This window comes from Antechinus flavipes, chromosome 6 (assembly GCF_016432865.1).
Source record: "Antechinus flavipes isolate AdamAnt ecotype Samford, QLD, Australia chromosome 6, AdamAnt_v2, whole genome shotgun sequence".
Lineage (NCBI taxonomy): Eukaryota > Metazoa > Chordata > Mammalia > Dasyuromorphia > Dasyuridae > Antechinus > Antechinus flavipes.
In genome coordinates this window covers 177,775,560-177,789,878 of record NC_067403.1, presented here as the reverse complement: position 1 = coordinate 177,789,878, position 14,319 = coordinate 177,775,560, and the positions used below count along the sequence as shown (strand labels likewise).

The following is a 14,319-nucleotide window of genomic DNA, read 5'->3' as shown; positions in this document are numbered from 1 at the left end:
CCCTCATTTCATTGAATGTTTGTCTTTTCTCCTGAAAAATGCTTAATTTTTCTGGATAGTTGACTCCTGGCTGTAGTCCAAATTCCTCTGCCCTGCAGAATATCATATTCCAGGTCCTTAGAGCCTTTAAAGTAGAAGCTGCTAGATCCTGGGTAATCCTGATTGTGGCTCCTCAATATTTGAATTATGTTTTTCTGGCTGCTGATAGTATTTTCTCCTTGATATGATAATTCTGAAATTTAGCTACAATATTCCTTGGAGTTTTCATTTTGGGATCTCTTTCAGGAGGTGATAGGTGGATTCTTTCAATGGCTACTTTACCCTCTGGTTCTAGGACATTGGGGCAGTTTTCCTTGATGATTTCTTAAAAGATGTCGTCTAGGCTCCTTTTTTCATTGTCATTTTCAGGTAGTCCAATAATTCTTAGATTGTCTCTCTTGGATCTATTTTCCAAGACAGTTGTTTTTTCAATGAGGTTTTTATATATTTTCTTCTGTTTTTTTTTTTTTTCATTTGGGGGGGGTTAACTAATTCTTGATGTCTCATTGAGTCATTCACTTCCATTTGTTCAATCCTAATTTTTAGTGAATTATTTTCTTCAATTAACTTTTTTTTTTCTTTTACCATCTTTAGCACTTGGCTAAATAAATTTTTAAATGAGTTGTTTTGTTCATTGAATTTTTTTCCCATTTTACTAATTCTATTTTTTAGGGAGTTGTTCTGTTTCCATTTCACCAATTCTGTTTTTCAAGGAGCTGTTTTTTTTTTCCATTTTGCTAAATCTATCTTTAAGAAGTTATTTTCTCTTTCCCTTTCACCAAATCTATTTTTAAAAGAATTATTTTCTTCAAACAATTTCTGTATTTCCTTTCCCAAAGCTCTCAATTCCTTTCCCCATTTTCTTCTCTCTTTTAAGATCCTTTTTGAATTATTCCAAGAGAGCCTTTTGAGTTGGAGACCAACTCATATCACCCTTTAAGACTTCACCTGGAGACATTTTGCCTTTAGTGTCCTCAGGGATTTTAGGTTCTTCCCTGTCTCCATAATAGCTATCAGAGCTCCTTTTGCTTTTTTGTTCATTTTTAAAGGTTGAAATCTACTCTTAGGGCAAAGGGAAGATTGTCCCAAGCTTCCTCTACAGGTAACACAGCTTCACATTGCCCTAGGGCCAATGCTACTGGCTTCCTTCCCTGCTGGGTGGGCATAGTCAAATCTCACATTATGCTGGGGTTCAGGGGTTCACTTTTTGCCTTCTGTAGTTATGTTGGAGGTCTCGCAGTTAGTCTGCTGATCTACTGGCTTCCAAACCAGTATAGAGTAGCCAACGCTGCTGTATTTTGGCTAAGAGCGTCTCTGTAGATTCTCCCTCTCCGCCCCATGCAGAGAAGTCTCTCCACTCTATGCTGCTGACCTGCCTCCCCCCTGCCCAATTTGAGACACCTTTTATGAAGTTCTTCCAAAATATCTTCTGCTTGAAATGTATTAAACTTAACAAATATTTGTGGGTTCTGAACCCATTCAGAGGCTAGATCTGGTGTTGATCTGAGGGGAAGCCAGATCATTTTACAAATGAGGAAACTAAGACATAGAGGGTTAAGTGACTTGCCTATGATCACCCAGCAATAAGTGTCTAAGGCCAGATTTGAACTCAGGAAGATAAGTTCCTGAATCTAGAATGGGCAGTCTATTCACTGAGACACCATCAATGGGCCATAGTTCTCCTGTTTCCAAATCACTGCCACCAGCACCCTAAAAAACAAGGCTCGTAGTGAGTTAACCCAAGGGTCCACCTAGTCTAGAATTCTGTTTCTGACAGAAGCATCCAAGAATATTTTGTACAAGCAGCTCCTCCCTAACCTAATTTAGTTACATTCTGCTCATGCAGTTCTGTTTATATTTCCTCTTATTACCTTTCAAAGGTAATAAGCTTCTCACATTTACTATCTTATATACACAACAATGCTCAAAGAGCTAGGAAGATGTGGCATTCACTTTCTCGACTATCAACAGTGTCTGAAACACTGCAAAAAAGGGCATTTGCTGATGCCAGATACTAGATGACAGACTAATATTAAGAGAAAATACACGATGAGAGGTAAAATTATGTCCGGGTATCTGAAAGATATAAAAGAAATGCATGGAATATGTCAAAAGTCTCAGTCAGACTTTTTGGATGCCTTGTATTTCTTTCTTTCTTTTCTTTTCCCCCTTTTCATTCTCTCTTGAATATGTATGTATGTACATATATATAATACATATATTTAAATATAAACGCTTTTTCTTTCTTTCATTTTCTTCATTTTCTCTGTTCTTTTGCTCTTCCCTCTTTTCTTAATTTATCTCTTTCTTCTTTTCTTCTTTCCTCCTGTATTCTTTTCAACCTCAAGGTGTATACTTTAAACATCATCCCCTGCTCTGGGATGGCAAGACTGAATGGGTTGGGGGAGGGGGAGAAGAAGAAATTGCCAGCAGGCAATGGGACAGTGGGAAGCTCCAAAGGCTCTTTCTGATTTCCATCTCCTTGGTTCAGCATAGATGCTTTCTTTTTTTCTCTTGGCCTAAGATATATGGCAGAAGGACATGAGGGTAGGATAAGATGGTAGGTCATAGAGTCATGGGAGGAGTGTGCTCAAGTCAGCTCAAACCAATCACAAGCTGACTGTTACATTTTCAGTGTAAGCATTTACACTTTAGAAACAGGCAAATATCATAAATCAAGGCTTGATTTATTATTTTATTAATTGTCTAGACCAGAGGTATCAAATATGCATCTGCATGGGGCTGAGATTAAAATATAACAAAATAAATAAAAATACAATAGAACATGTTAATATATCATTTTATAAGTCACTATGAAGCTTATGGTGACCCCATTTTTGACATTTCCAGACAAAACTGATACCATCAGACTAAACTTAAATAAGTTATGGAGAAAATTTCTATAATAAAGATTAAACTTCAAGATTATCCTACACTTGAGTCAGTTATAAACACATAGGGTGCACCAGTATATAAGCTGGCATAATTCATAAGTACAACCCTGAAAAAAAATTCCACTGAGTACACAACATGACATACCAGAGCAGAGGGTTCAAAACCCTGGATCCATTTGGCTGTATGACTTTTAGCAAAACACTTCACATGTTAGCCTTTATAGCTGCACAAATCTAAAATAAAGGGGTTGGACTAAATGACTTTTAGCATCTTTTCCAACTCTAACATTCTGTGATTATGTTTTTGTTCAGCTTAAAAAGTTCATATGGATGTGATCTCCACATAAGGGAGTTAAAAAATGCTGGAGAATTCAGAATATTCTAAATGTTGAGAAGACAGCAACTGATTTTTGCCTCTTTTTTATATCCTTAGTGTTTGGCTCAATGCCTGGTACAGAATACAAAAGAGATAATAAATGTTTATTGAATTAGATTTCCTTTTTGTTAATTATTTATTTCCAATAATTGTTTTTTCTAGATGACTGTATTGGGACAGATAGTAACATAATAAAACTTTGTAAAAATGTCCTTTGTTGATTTTGCACAATTTTGTATTTGAGAGAAATTGTAATCTCTAGAAACATCAGCCTTTGGTAGATCAAGGCCCTCCACAAAGACTGTAAATTTAGGGAATTCTTAAGAACTGGACAGAAGAGATTGCCTGAAATGCATTTAGAAGAACATTGAAAACAGTTATATGCATTTTGTTGAAGCTCTTTAGTCTAAGCCATTGGGAGAAGGACTCTTCCCAGGTCACCAGAGACTTTCTAGGATGGAGGATATTGGGAAATGAGTGAAATATATCCAAAAATTATTTACTAAGAACTGCAAATATGTAATTGGGAAGAATTTGATAGGGATAAGGCAGTGAGATTGCTGATCTGCAGGTCACTAAGTCATTCATACTCAAGGAAGAATCTGGAAATTTGGGATGCTGATGCAATTACTCGGTTCCATGATAGCAGCAGGGATTGAAGGATACTTCCAAAGAAGATTGACCACTGAACCAGAAAGAGTCACCCATTTAGTAAACTTTAAAGGGAATTACAATCTCAGCTTAGTAGCATCATGGAGAAGTAAACAAAGTGTTAGACTCAGAGTCAGGAAAGACCTGAGTTCGCCTTAAACATTTACTAGTTGTGTGACTGAGCAAGAGTAGCCTCTCTATGCCTGTTTTCTAAGCTGCAAAATAAGAAGGCTAGATTGTAATGTCCTTTTTTGCTGTAAATCCACAACCCCATGGTCTTATATTCTTACTCTCTTGTTCTTCCCTCTTTAACTTTTTAATTAGTTTACAACGTTTACTTTTACAGCTTTTTGATTTCTAGTTTTTCCCTCCTTCCTTCCCCCACTTCCCTCTTTCCCCAAAAGTTCCTTCCTCTTGAAGTAGAGTCACACCCATCAGAGGGCTAGATACTTTTGTATCTTCCTCTACATCTTTCCTCCATCTACCTCTGCTAAGTTTTTGATGTTTTACAATTCTGCAAAAGTTGACTCTATGAGCTTTTCTGAACTCTAGAGACAAAGTGATTTGCTCAAGAACACAGAGATAATAAATAGCAAACCTGAGACATGGAAAATTATCTGACTCAAACCAGTGTTCCTTTCTATATCCACTGGAAGGCTGGTAAGGAAGAAGAGAAGGCTGCTGGCATCCTACCACTGTGAGCAGGATTCATATTTATCTTAGTGTCCATAAGTATCCTCACAACAAAGCATGGGGAGACAAGAACATGGAAATAAGACTAGCTAGATTTGACCAGTTCTGTCAAATGTCCCACATATAATGAGCAAAACTATTCAAAATCTACAAAAAGACAGGAGAAAGAAAAAAATAAATTTTTCTTAATAATTTTACTTCTTGTTCATAAAATACCCATATAAACTAGCTTCGGGTTAAAAAGAAAACTCCTTATTTATTAGTTACTCTATTTTTCTAAGGAACCTAGAATCCCAGAAACCACTGTATATTTTACAAAGGGACCTGAAGTCCCAAGAGGTCAGGCAGTGAGTGTCAAAGCTATGATTCAAATGTACATCCTTTGAATCTCAATCTTGGGTTCTTTCTAATATACTCCACTCCCTGGAGGGAGGAGGGAAGGAGATTTTGTGTTGCCAATGACCTGGATTGTATCAACTTTCATTCGGAATTTCAGTGACACTTGTCTTGAATAAATTTATCTTAGTTAATTCCTTTTTAAGTTATGCCAAAATGTCTGTCTGCTTTTGGTCACATCCCTAGCTACACATTTCAGGAGTAGGAGCTCTCCACATTTTTATAAACGAATCATAAGTAAAATTCTACACTAGGATTCTATCTCTAAAAGATCTTTGAAGGGAGTCACTTCAATTCAACGAGCATTTGTTAAATGCTGGCAGTAGCAGGACACATATGACTCACACATGTATCAATATTATACACTGGGTCTCAACAACACACTATTTCTTTTTTGCCATGGGCAATTGGAGTCTATGTTGAACTGCCAAATGAAACTGGCAACAAAGAAAGCTTGCCAGGCAGTAGAGCCTTCAGAATTAGAATAGAGCAGAGCTGCTGATGTGGCCTTCCAAATGCTAGTCTAGAAAGACAGGCAGCCCCCCCGGGCACTACAAAATCTTTGATTTAATAATAGATGACACTTATAAAACACATACTTTGCAAAATTTACAAATATTATCACTTTTGGTCTTCAAGACCACCCTGTGAGGAACATGATATTATTATCCCCATTTTATCAATGGGGACACTGAGGCAGACAGAGCTTAAGGAACTTGCTCAGGGTTACAGTTAGTAAATGTCTGAGGAAGAATTTGAAGTAAGGTCTTCCTGACTCCAAACCTAGCATTCCACCCAATACTCTACTTCATTGTGTCATTAGCACTGGAAACTACTGTAGTATATGAGCCTCTTATAAGATTATAGGTTTAGGGTTAGAAGGGACCCTAAAAATCATCTAGCCTAAACTCCATCCCCTCACTCACAGATAAAGAAAAAAGGAAAGGAAGAGCCTATCAAAATATTCTTGGGTTTGTGTGGGAAGTGTGTAAGAGAAGAAGCAAGGCAGGAGAGACTGAAGGGAAATAGCTAATTAATTCACAAACTGCAACAGGCAGGAGGAAAAAAAAATTGGGGCTGAATATACCAAACTAACTCTCCACTCTTTTTTTTTTTTTTTTTTTTTAAGAAATAAACTATCTCTAAATGTTCTGAGGGGCAGTTTGGTGGCACTACAATGGATAGAGTGCTGGGGTTGGAGTCAGGAAGAGTTTTCTTTGAGTTCAAATTCAGCCTTAAACACTTAACTAGTTGTATGACATTGGACAAGTCATTTAGTCTGTTAAAAAAAATTTGGAAAAGCAAATGGCTGAGGCAGCTAGATGGCAAAGTAAATAGAGCACCAGCCCTGAAGTCAGGAGGATTTGAGTTCAAATCTGATCTCAGACACTTAATACTGCCTAGCTGTGTGACCTCGGGTCACTCAAACTCACTTGCCTCAGAAAAAAAAAAAAAGCAAATGGCAAATCACTCCAATATCTTTGCCAAGAAAATCCTAAATGGGGGCATGAAGAGTTGGAAATGTTTGTCCTCAGGCAGACAGAGCACCATAATTTGGGGTGGCAGGGGTCTAAGTACTAAGGTCTCTATTTCCAAAGGGAGCTTCCTCACCATTCTCCCACACTTTCCCCAAATATCGACTGAATCAAACCAGTCTAAGAGAAAAACAACCATTGCACTTGATGTGGCTTCATAGGATCAAGATCTGAATCCTTTGAATTCTTCACAAGTCTATTATGGCTTCAATTTCCTCCTTCCTAAAATGTGAGGACTGAGTTTCTGACTTCCAAAGTCCCTTCCAGCTCTGGCTCTAGGATCCCATAAATAACAAATTCTAATTGATTATCGTAAACATCAAGAAAAACCTGGAGTTTAGGATGCTCTCCCTCCCCTAGTCTCTATTAATTCATCAGTTGGTAGTTAGTCATCTGTGAAGCTAAGCTTGAATGAAGACCCCCAAATCATAAGGGACAGTCTCAGAAACATCATAGGATCTAAGATTTAAAGTGGAAAAGGATCTTCTGAGGGCATAGAGTTCAATCCGCATTTTACCCATGAAGAAACTGAAATCCCAGAAGAAGGGATCTGCCCAGTATCTGAGGCAGAATAGCCCGCTAGAATCGGAACCCAGCACTCCTCCTCTTTAATAATCCCCTAAGGCACCCACAATCACAGAGGCTAGTGCATGCCTAAGCCAGTTTTAACCTCTTTTTGGTCTATGCCGAGATTTCAGGGGATCCAGGAACTAGAATGCGGTTTAAAAAAAAAAGTTGTTATTTCAACATACTTTATTTCTTTGTAGTTCTAAGTATCATATTTTATGCATTTAAAACTATTTTCCTGGAAAAAGCGGAGGGGGATGGAGGAGGAGGGAGGTTATAGGCTTTGTAAAATAGTCAAAGGGGTTCATGACTCAAAGAAACAAAAACAAAAACAACAAGAAAAAAGCCCCCTAAGAACAGAATCACCCAGCTAAGATGTGCAGGCCCAAGGACTCTTCCCTTGCCTCTCCTCGCCATTTCCCCTCTAGCGCGCGCACCCATACGTTCACCGTTATACACACTCACCTCCACCCACACTCACAGGTGCACGCACAATCACGCTCGCATACCCGCCCGCGAGCTGGCCCTCTGTAGCCGGGACCCGCCTCACCTTGAACTCCTTCTCGATGTTGGCCAACTTGGCGAGCTCGTTACTGAGCTCGAGCGCCGTGAGCACGGGGTCCTCGCTGGCCAGGGACAGGTAGGCCGGGCTGGCCAGGCCGCGGTAGGCGTTAATGCGCGAGCGCGAGTGGCTGAAGGAGTCGCGCCTCTGCTTGTCGGAGCAGTCCGGGCACTTGCAGAAGTAGTCGTGCGGCCGCTCGATGCGCGCGCCCTTGGTCAGCAGCATGTGCACCACCTCGTACTTCTGGCAGTGCGCGGCGAGGATGACAGGCGTGATGTCCGGGGAGAAGCGCGTGCCGTCCTCGTCGTACGCGTAGAAGTCGTCGTCCCGCAGCTCCTGCTCCCCGGGGCTCAGCGTCAGGCGGCGGCCGGCCGCGAATCCCGGGTGGCTCAGCAGAGCCTCGACGATGCGCACATAGCCCTTGCTGATGGCCAGCAGCAGCGCGTCGCCGATGCGGCTCAGGTTGTCCTTCTTGAGCAACAGCTCCGTCACCTCCAGGTGCTCGTTGCCCACGGCCAGCTGGAGCGCGTTCTGGCCCATGTAGTCCACGCAGTTCACGTTCAAGGTCTCCGACTCGTCGAGCATCTTGCGCACGACCGGGATGTTTCCGTACTCGGCGGCGTCCAGGAAGCGCTCCTCTTCCGCGGTGAGACTCGGCCCGCGGGCGTTAAACATAAACGCCGGGCCGCGCACTGCCTGCCGCCGGCCCTTCTCCCTCATGGCCAGCCTCTTGGTCATGCATGGGCTTCGTTCCACAGACCTAATTAGCAGCAAAGAGAAAGTCACTGGAGGTGACAGCTGGACTCCCCCTCCACACCTCCCCTTCCTCCACACCCCTTTCCCAGCTGCCAAGCTCAAAGTCCCATTTGGCGCTCTCCAAGGTTACCCGCAGCCTTCCTCTTTTTCAGTGCCAACCATTAATTAAAGACTCAACCAGGGGTCTGTGAACTTAAAAAAAAAACATTTAAAAAAATAATTATTTCAATATAAGTAGTTTCTTCTGTAATCTCATGGGGCTTTTTTAAAAAAAAAAATTTTTTTTTGCCTTTAAAAACATGATTCTGAGAAACCCTTAAACTTAATCAGACTGAAAAAGGAGTCCCTGTCACACACATGATTAAATATTGCCTTTCTTTTTATTAACTGTATCCCTAGTTCTTAGCGCATAGTAGACGCTTAATAAATGTTTACTGAGTTGAATTGGATTACATTATTAAGAGGTGACTTGCACTTTTGTATAATGGCACTTTTACTGGTTGTCTTCCACCTTTTAAAGAAGATTAAGTTGTGTTGTAGTGAGGTGACTGTCATTTTCTTTGTGATTCAAATTTTTTAAAATCAGGCAAAAAATTTTCATTTTTTCTGAACTGTACTTTTTTCTAGAAAGAAAATGGAAATACATACTTCCTCCAAATTTCTTCAAATATATCATCAAATGAAAATGAAAAATCATAAACTTTTCCCAAAAAATTGCACTTTTTCCTAAATTCCCAACACAACAGCCCAAACTCTTCCTATGCATTCTCCTTCTCTGTAACCATCACCTACATTTTTATAAGTCTAATGTAATTCTCAAGATAAATTTTTTAAAATTCATTTTTATTGATGTCTTTTGTTCTTATATTGCCTCTTTATCACCTCCAGAATCAAATGCAAACTCATTTTAGCATTTGAAGTTCTTCATAACATGGCCTCTTTCTACATTTCATTAAGCATACATTTTAGCAACACAACACTAGCCTACATACAGTCCCTCAAATATACCACCTCACCTGAGATGCCTTTGCATTGACTGCCTCCAGACTTGTAATGTTCTTCCCTTTCATTCATGCCTTCTAGTTTCCCTGCTTTCCTTCTTGATTTTGCTGAAATCCAATCTTCTCTAAAAATCTTCCCCTCTCCCATCCCCTCCTGTTGCCAATGTCCTTCCCTCTCAGAAAGCCTTTATCTACTCTAGTTATAGTTTGTATCTCCTATTTATTTGTTGTCTCCCCCATTGGGAGAAGGTTATTAGCTCTTTAAGGGCAGATATTTTGTTTTTGCCTTTGTGTCCCCAATGCCTGGAACACACTAGGTGCTTAACAAATGCTTGTTCACTGGATTCAGGTACCAGTTTGTTTAGCTATCTTCCCATCAATAAGCATCTATTTTGTTTCCAGTCAGTGCACAGTATCTGTGTGGAAATTAATGGGATGCCCATTAATTGAGGAAGGGCTGAAAAAATTATGGTATATAACAGTATGATCTTTATGCTATAAGAAAATATGAAGGAGATGGTTTCAGAAAGCCCTGGGAAGGTTTATATGCACTGATGAAATATAAAGTAAGGAAGACCAGGAAAACAATGTACACAGTAATACCATAATGATAATCAACTGTGAAAGGCTTAGTAATTCTGATCAATACAATGATCCATCATAATTCCAAAGGACTCATGATAAAATATGCTATCCACCATCAGATAGAGACCTGATAGATTCAGAGTGCAGATTAAAACCTTTTTTTCCTTCTTTATTTTTCTTAAAGCTTTTTTTTAAGAGGGAGAAACATGGCTATTGTGGAAATATGTTTTGCATGAAGTCATAGTATATTGGGTATCATTTCTGGTTTTCTCAATAAGTGGGGAAGAGTGGAAGGTGATGGAATTTGGAACTGAAAATAAAAATAAAATGTCTTTAAAACAGCTGTGGTGTGGTCTGTAGGAGAAGAATTGAAATCTAGAAGATAAGACTGTCCTCAATGGCTTTCAAAGCTAATAAGGCTATTTCAGATTGAAATGGAATGTTGAGAAAGCAGGAGAGTGGTTTTTATGTATTTTATTTAAATGTGAATGAAAATTGAAAATCTCTTCTGTTTCAATCTACATGGGTTGTCCTATAAAATGACTGTCCAACTGCTTCTATCCTATTTAAATTTTGAATCTTCACACACACAGGGAGTAACCACTTTCAATAAATATCTGTCCACTAAATGAACAAATGGGAGGCATTGTGAATGAATTGGGAAGCTTTATGAAGTAGTGGCAAGACAAGTTGGTTTGGAGTCAAGAGACCTGGATTCTGATTTCCCCATCTCTCTGGGCCTCAGTTTCTTTATCTGTAAAATGAGCAGATCAGACCTCCTTTTCTCTTGGGTCCTTTCCAGCTCTAAATCTGTGAAATGTGAATTGATAATAAGTGAGGGACTTAAAGGTTGTAATGATTAGGACAAACCATTTGATTCCCATTCTCAGAAGGGGCATCTTCAAAATCTGGGATGAAAGTAGAACCCTACTCACACCTGCAATTTTTTGGTGTACCTAAAGAGGAGACCATTGCTAAAGAGATTCTAGTTGTCTGCTGATCCCCAGGTCATTCCCCCTTTAATTCAAGTTCCTGAGTGCTAGGCTTAGACTCTCCACTCATTTGCTGTCCTCACTCTATCTTCGTCAACTTTACCACTTCTCACAACTTCACTTTATCTCAGCCACATGCAAGAACTGTCATACCCTTATTCTCAGTCATCCATAATTCTTCAACCTCTATGATCCAGATCTGCAAAATTTCTCTCTCTGACCACATCTTTCTATCTTTTCATCCCTTTTTCTTCCTTATTCCTCCTAAACCTCTTCATCTTCATCTCAGCCTACAGTCTTCCCATACTTTTCTGCTCTGACTTTATTTTCCTGTCATAATTTTGATCCTATAGTTATCCAGGTCAACCATACACTAGCTTCTGAGTTAGAATCTCTTGCTCCCTTTTCTCATCACTACTAATGTCTTCAAACCCAAACCTTCACTCACTTAAATGTCTTCTATATTATTTTTTGAGGCTGCCAAAGACCTCAGACTAGTTTCCTACAAATTTATGGTATCTAATCTCAACTGGATCCTCACTACTTATTCTTTGCATGGATAATTCTTTCATTCCTTTCTGATTAATTCTCTCATTGCCCCTAGTAACTCTTCTCTCCATACATTTCCTATGCCATATTCTATATATGACTATTTATAATATTTTGACTACTATAAATGTATCCCTCTCTTCTCCCCTCCCATCTCTTCCCCTGTCAGAGCCACTTGTCTATAAACTTGATTCCAAATCATTCAATTCACTCCAGATAATGAATAAAGTCTGTAATATTTTGGAGATACCCTCTTTCTCAGAGCTAAGATCCAGTAACCCGGTTGTGTCCTTGAACTTGACATAACAATAATCTTTTGTGTGCTCAGAATGAGCAAAGTGTATACGCTTAGACCAACACCAGAAATTTACTGAAGGATTTAGCTTCCCCCATTTCCCAGGGCCATCCATCCAATATTCACAATCTTTGTTTCGTGTCACTGATGGGTGCTACACTCCTATTCCTGTTAGGGAATTCTGGTTCTGTTCCCCGGTGGCATAACCCCCAAGACTTGACACAATATGATTTCCACAGGCCCATGGGAAAAGTAACTCAAGATCTAAAAATGATTATGTCATAATCGAGCCCACTTGTCACATATAAGATCCACCTTTAGTCCAGCATGTTAAGCCCTCCTTCTTAAGACAGGGGTGGGACTTTCATTTGCAAATATCATTTTCCTTACTCTGAAATTAATTCAACTTCTGTTTGTGGTCTTGATTTTCGTGTTTTTAGCCTGCCAGATCTGTTTGGCTCTGGCCACTCAGGTTAGAGGCCTGTTCATATTCAGTTGACCAAGTCTCTTGGTCATCTTAATATTTTTCAAAATTAGTTATTTTTCTTTGTATTTTCTCCAGCAATGACAGGAAACAACTTTTCTCTCAAAAATCTTCATATAATTTTCTTTATAAACTTCTCTTCACATGATTTTCTTACAAAATAATATTCAAGACAGTTATTCCAAGAAAGAAATCTATCTTCACCTTCTTTCTGTCACATAGGTTCTTCATAAATCCTTAAGAGACACATTAAAGACACAGCTTCTTTAACTCTATTGGGAATGATGGTTCACATTAAGATATTTCTCTTACAGGAGGTAACCAGTAAATTCTTTGTATTTCCAGTTTGCTCTCTGGTTAAAAGAGACTTGGGCAATTTTCTATTATGACTTCTTGAAATATTCTTTATAAAAAAAACCATGGCTTAAATAGAAGCCTAAAATAGAAGCAGCACAATGATAGAGTACTTAGTCTTGGGTCAGGAACACCTGAATTCAAAATAATAGCTGTGTGACCCTGGAAAAGTCAACTTAACCTTTCTCTGTCTCAATTTCTTCATCTATAAAATGGAGATAATAATAGCTCTATGTCCCAGGGTTGTTATAGGGGGAATGAGATTGTGATTTTAAAGCATAGTGTGTGACACATTCTAATTTCTATATAAATGTTGGCAGATAATTTACTCTGTGGAGAGAAGACCTGAACTCAGGCACTTACTAGCTGTGTTGGAGACCTGCAAGTTGTCAGTATTCCCAAAGTGGTCTGTTCCAGGGTAAAGCCTGAATGCTGCCCTTTTGGTTTACACTCCAGACCTGGGGCTTTGTCGGAACAACATATTGTCCTGGCTAGAATTTCAGCAGTTACTATTAGCCAGCTGAAAAGCCTTACAGGTTCAAAGTGCCAGAACTGCAGGTTCCCTCTTGTCTTGGGATTACTACCTTGATTATTTGGTTGAAGACCTCACACTGGGCTGAAGACTGGAACTGAAACTTCATCCAGCTCATGGGTTAGATTAAACTGATTGAGTTATGAAGGAAATAGGGGAATGAAGGAAAGACCTAATTAAGCCCTAACAATAAGATCTCAGCTAGAGTAGGTCCAATAGAAAAAAAAAAAGATGAGGTTACCCAATACATAGTATTTGACAAATGAATAAATATGGGAATGAGCATCTAAGTGATACAGTGACTAAAGCACTGGGCCTGGAATCAGGAAGCTTCATCTTCCTGAGTTCAAATCTGGCATCAGACACAATAGCAGTGTGACACTGGGCAAATCACTTCACCCTGTTGGTCTCAGTTTTCTCGTCTGTAAAATGAGCTGGAGAAGAAAATGGCAAATCATTCTCTGCCAAGAAATCTGTAAATAGGATCATGAAGAGTTGATTTTGGATAAAAAACATGGGAACAAACTCCTATAGATAATTTCAAGGGAATGGTGGTGCTACTGCTAAATTTTTTCTATGGCAGTCAAAACAGACATAACTTAAAAGATATGGCTAAGGAAGTTAGGCTTGCTTTGATTACCCTCTTTTCCCTTTATTGTAACATTTCCCTTTTTTCCTTCTTCCCTTCTCCCAAGATCCTTCATCCCAGAGGAAAACTCGTGCATTATGAATAAATTCACACCAAAATGGCACTGACTTCATGGGTAACACCTCTGAAACATATTTGCACATTAACAGAAAACCTAAGATGAGAATACTACTTAAGCCAAAGGAGAGAGAACATGCTGGGAATCAGATGATCCAGGACAGCCCCACTTACTCTGCCACAAACTTTTGCAACCAAGGAGCTTCTGTGCCTGTGTGCTCACCTGGAAAGTTATCAAGTAGACAAGAGCAGGCATTACAATACAATGGAAAGAACACTAGCCCTGGATCAACGTGTGCTGATAAATATTTTAACAACCAGCTCTCCCCTCCCAAAGTTACCAAGACATACT

The 14,319-nt window shown here is 39.3% G+C and overlaps 1 protein-coding gene across 1 annotated transcript in view; it reads right to left on the bottom strand.

Moving 5' to 3' along the window:
• The window catches only part of TRPC3 (transient receptor potential cation channel subfamily C member 3), a 102,185-nt gene that overhangs the window by 80,575 nt on the left and 7,291 nt on the right, over positions 1-14,319 (bottom strand). Inside the window, exon 2 of the mRNA XM_051964157.1 lies at positions 7,702-8,473. Within this exon, the coding sequence (XP_051820117.1) occupies positions 7,702-8,473 (772 nt within the window). The remainder of the gene's footprint in view (positions 1-7,701; positions 8,474-14,319) is intronic.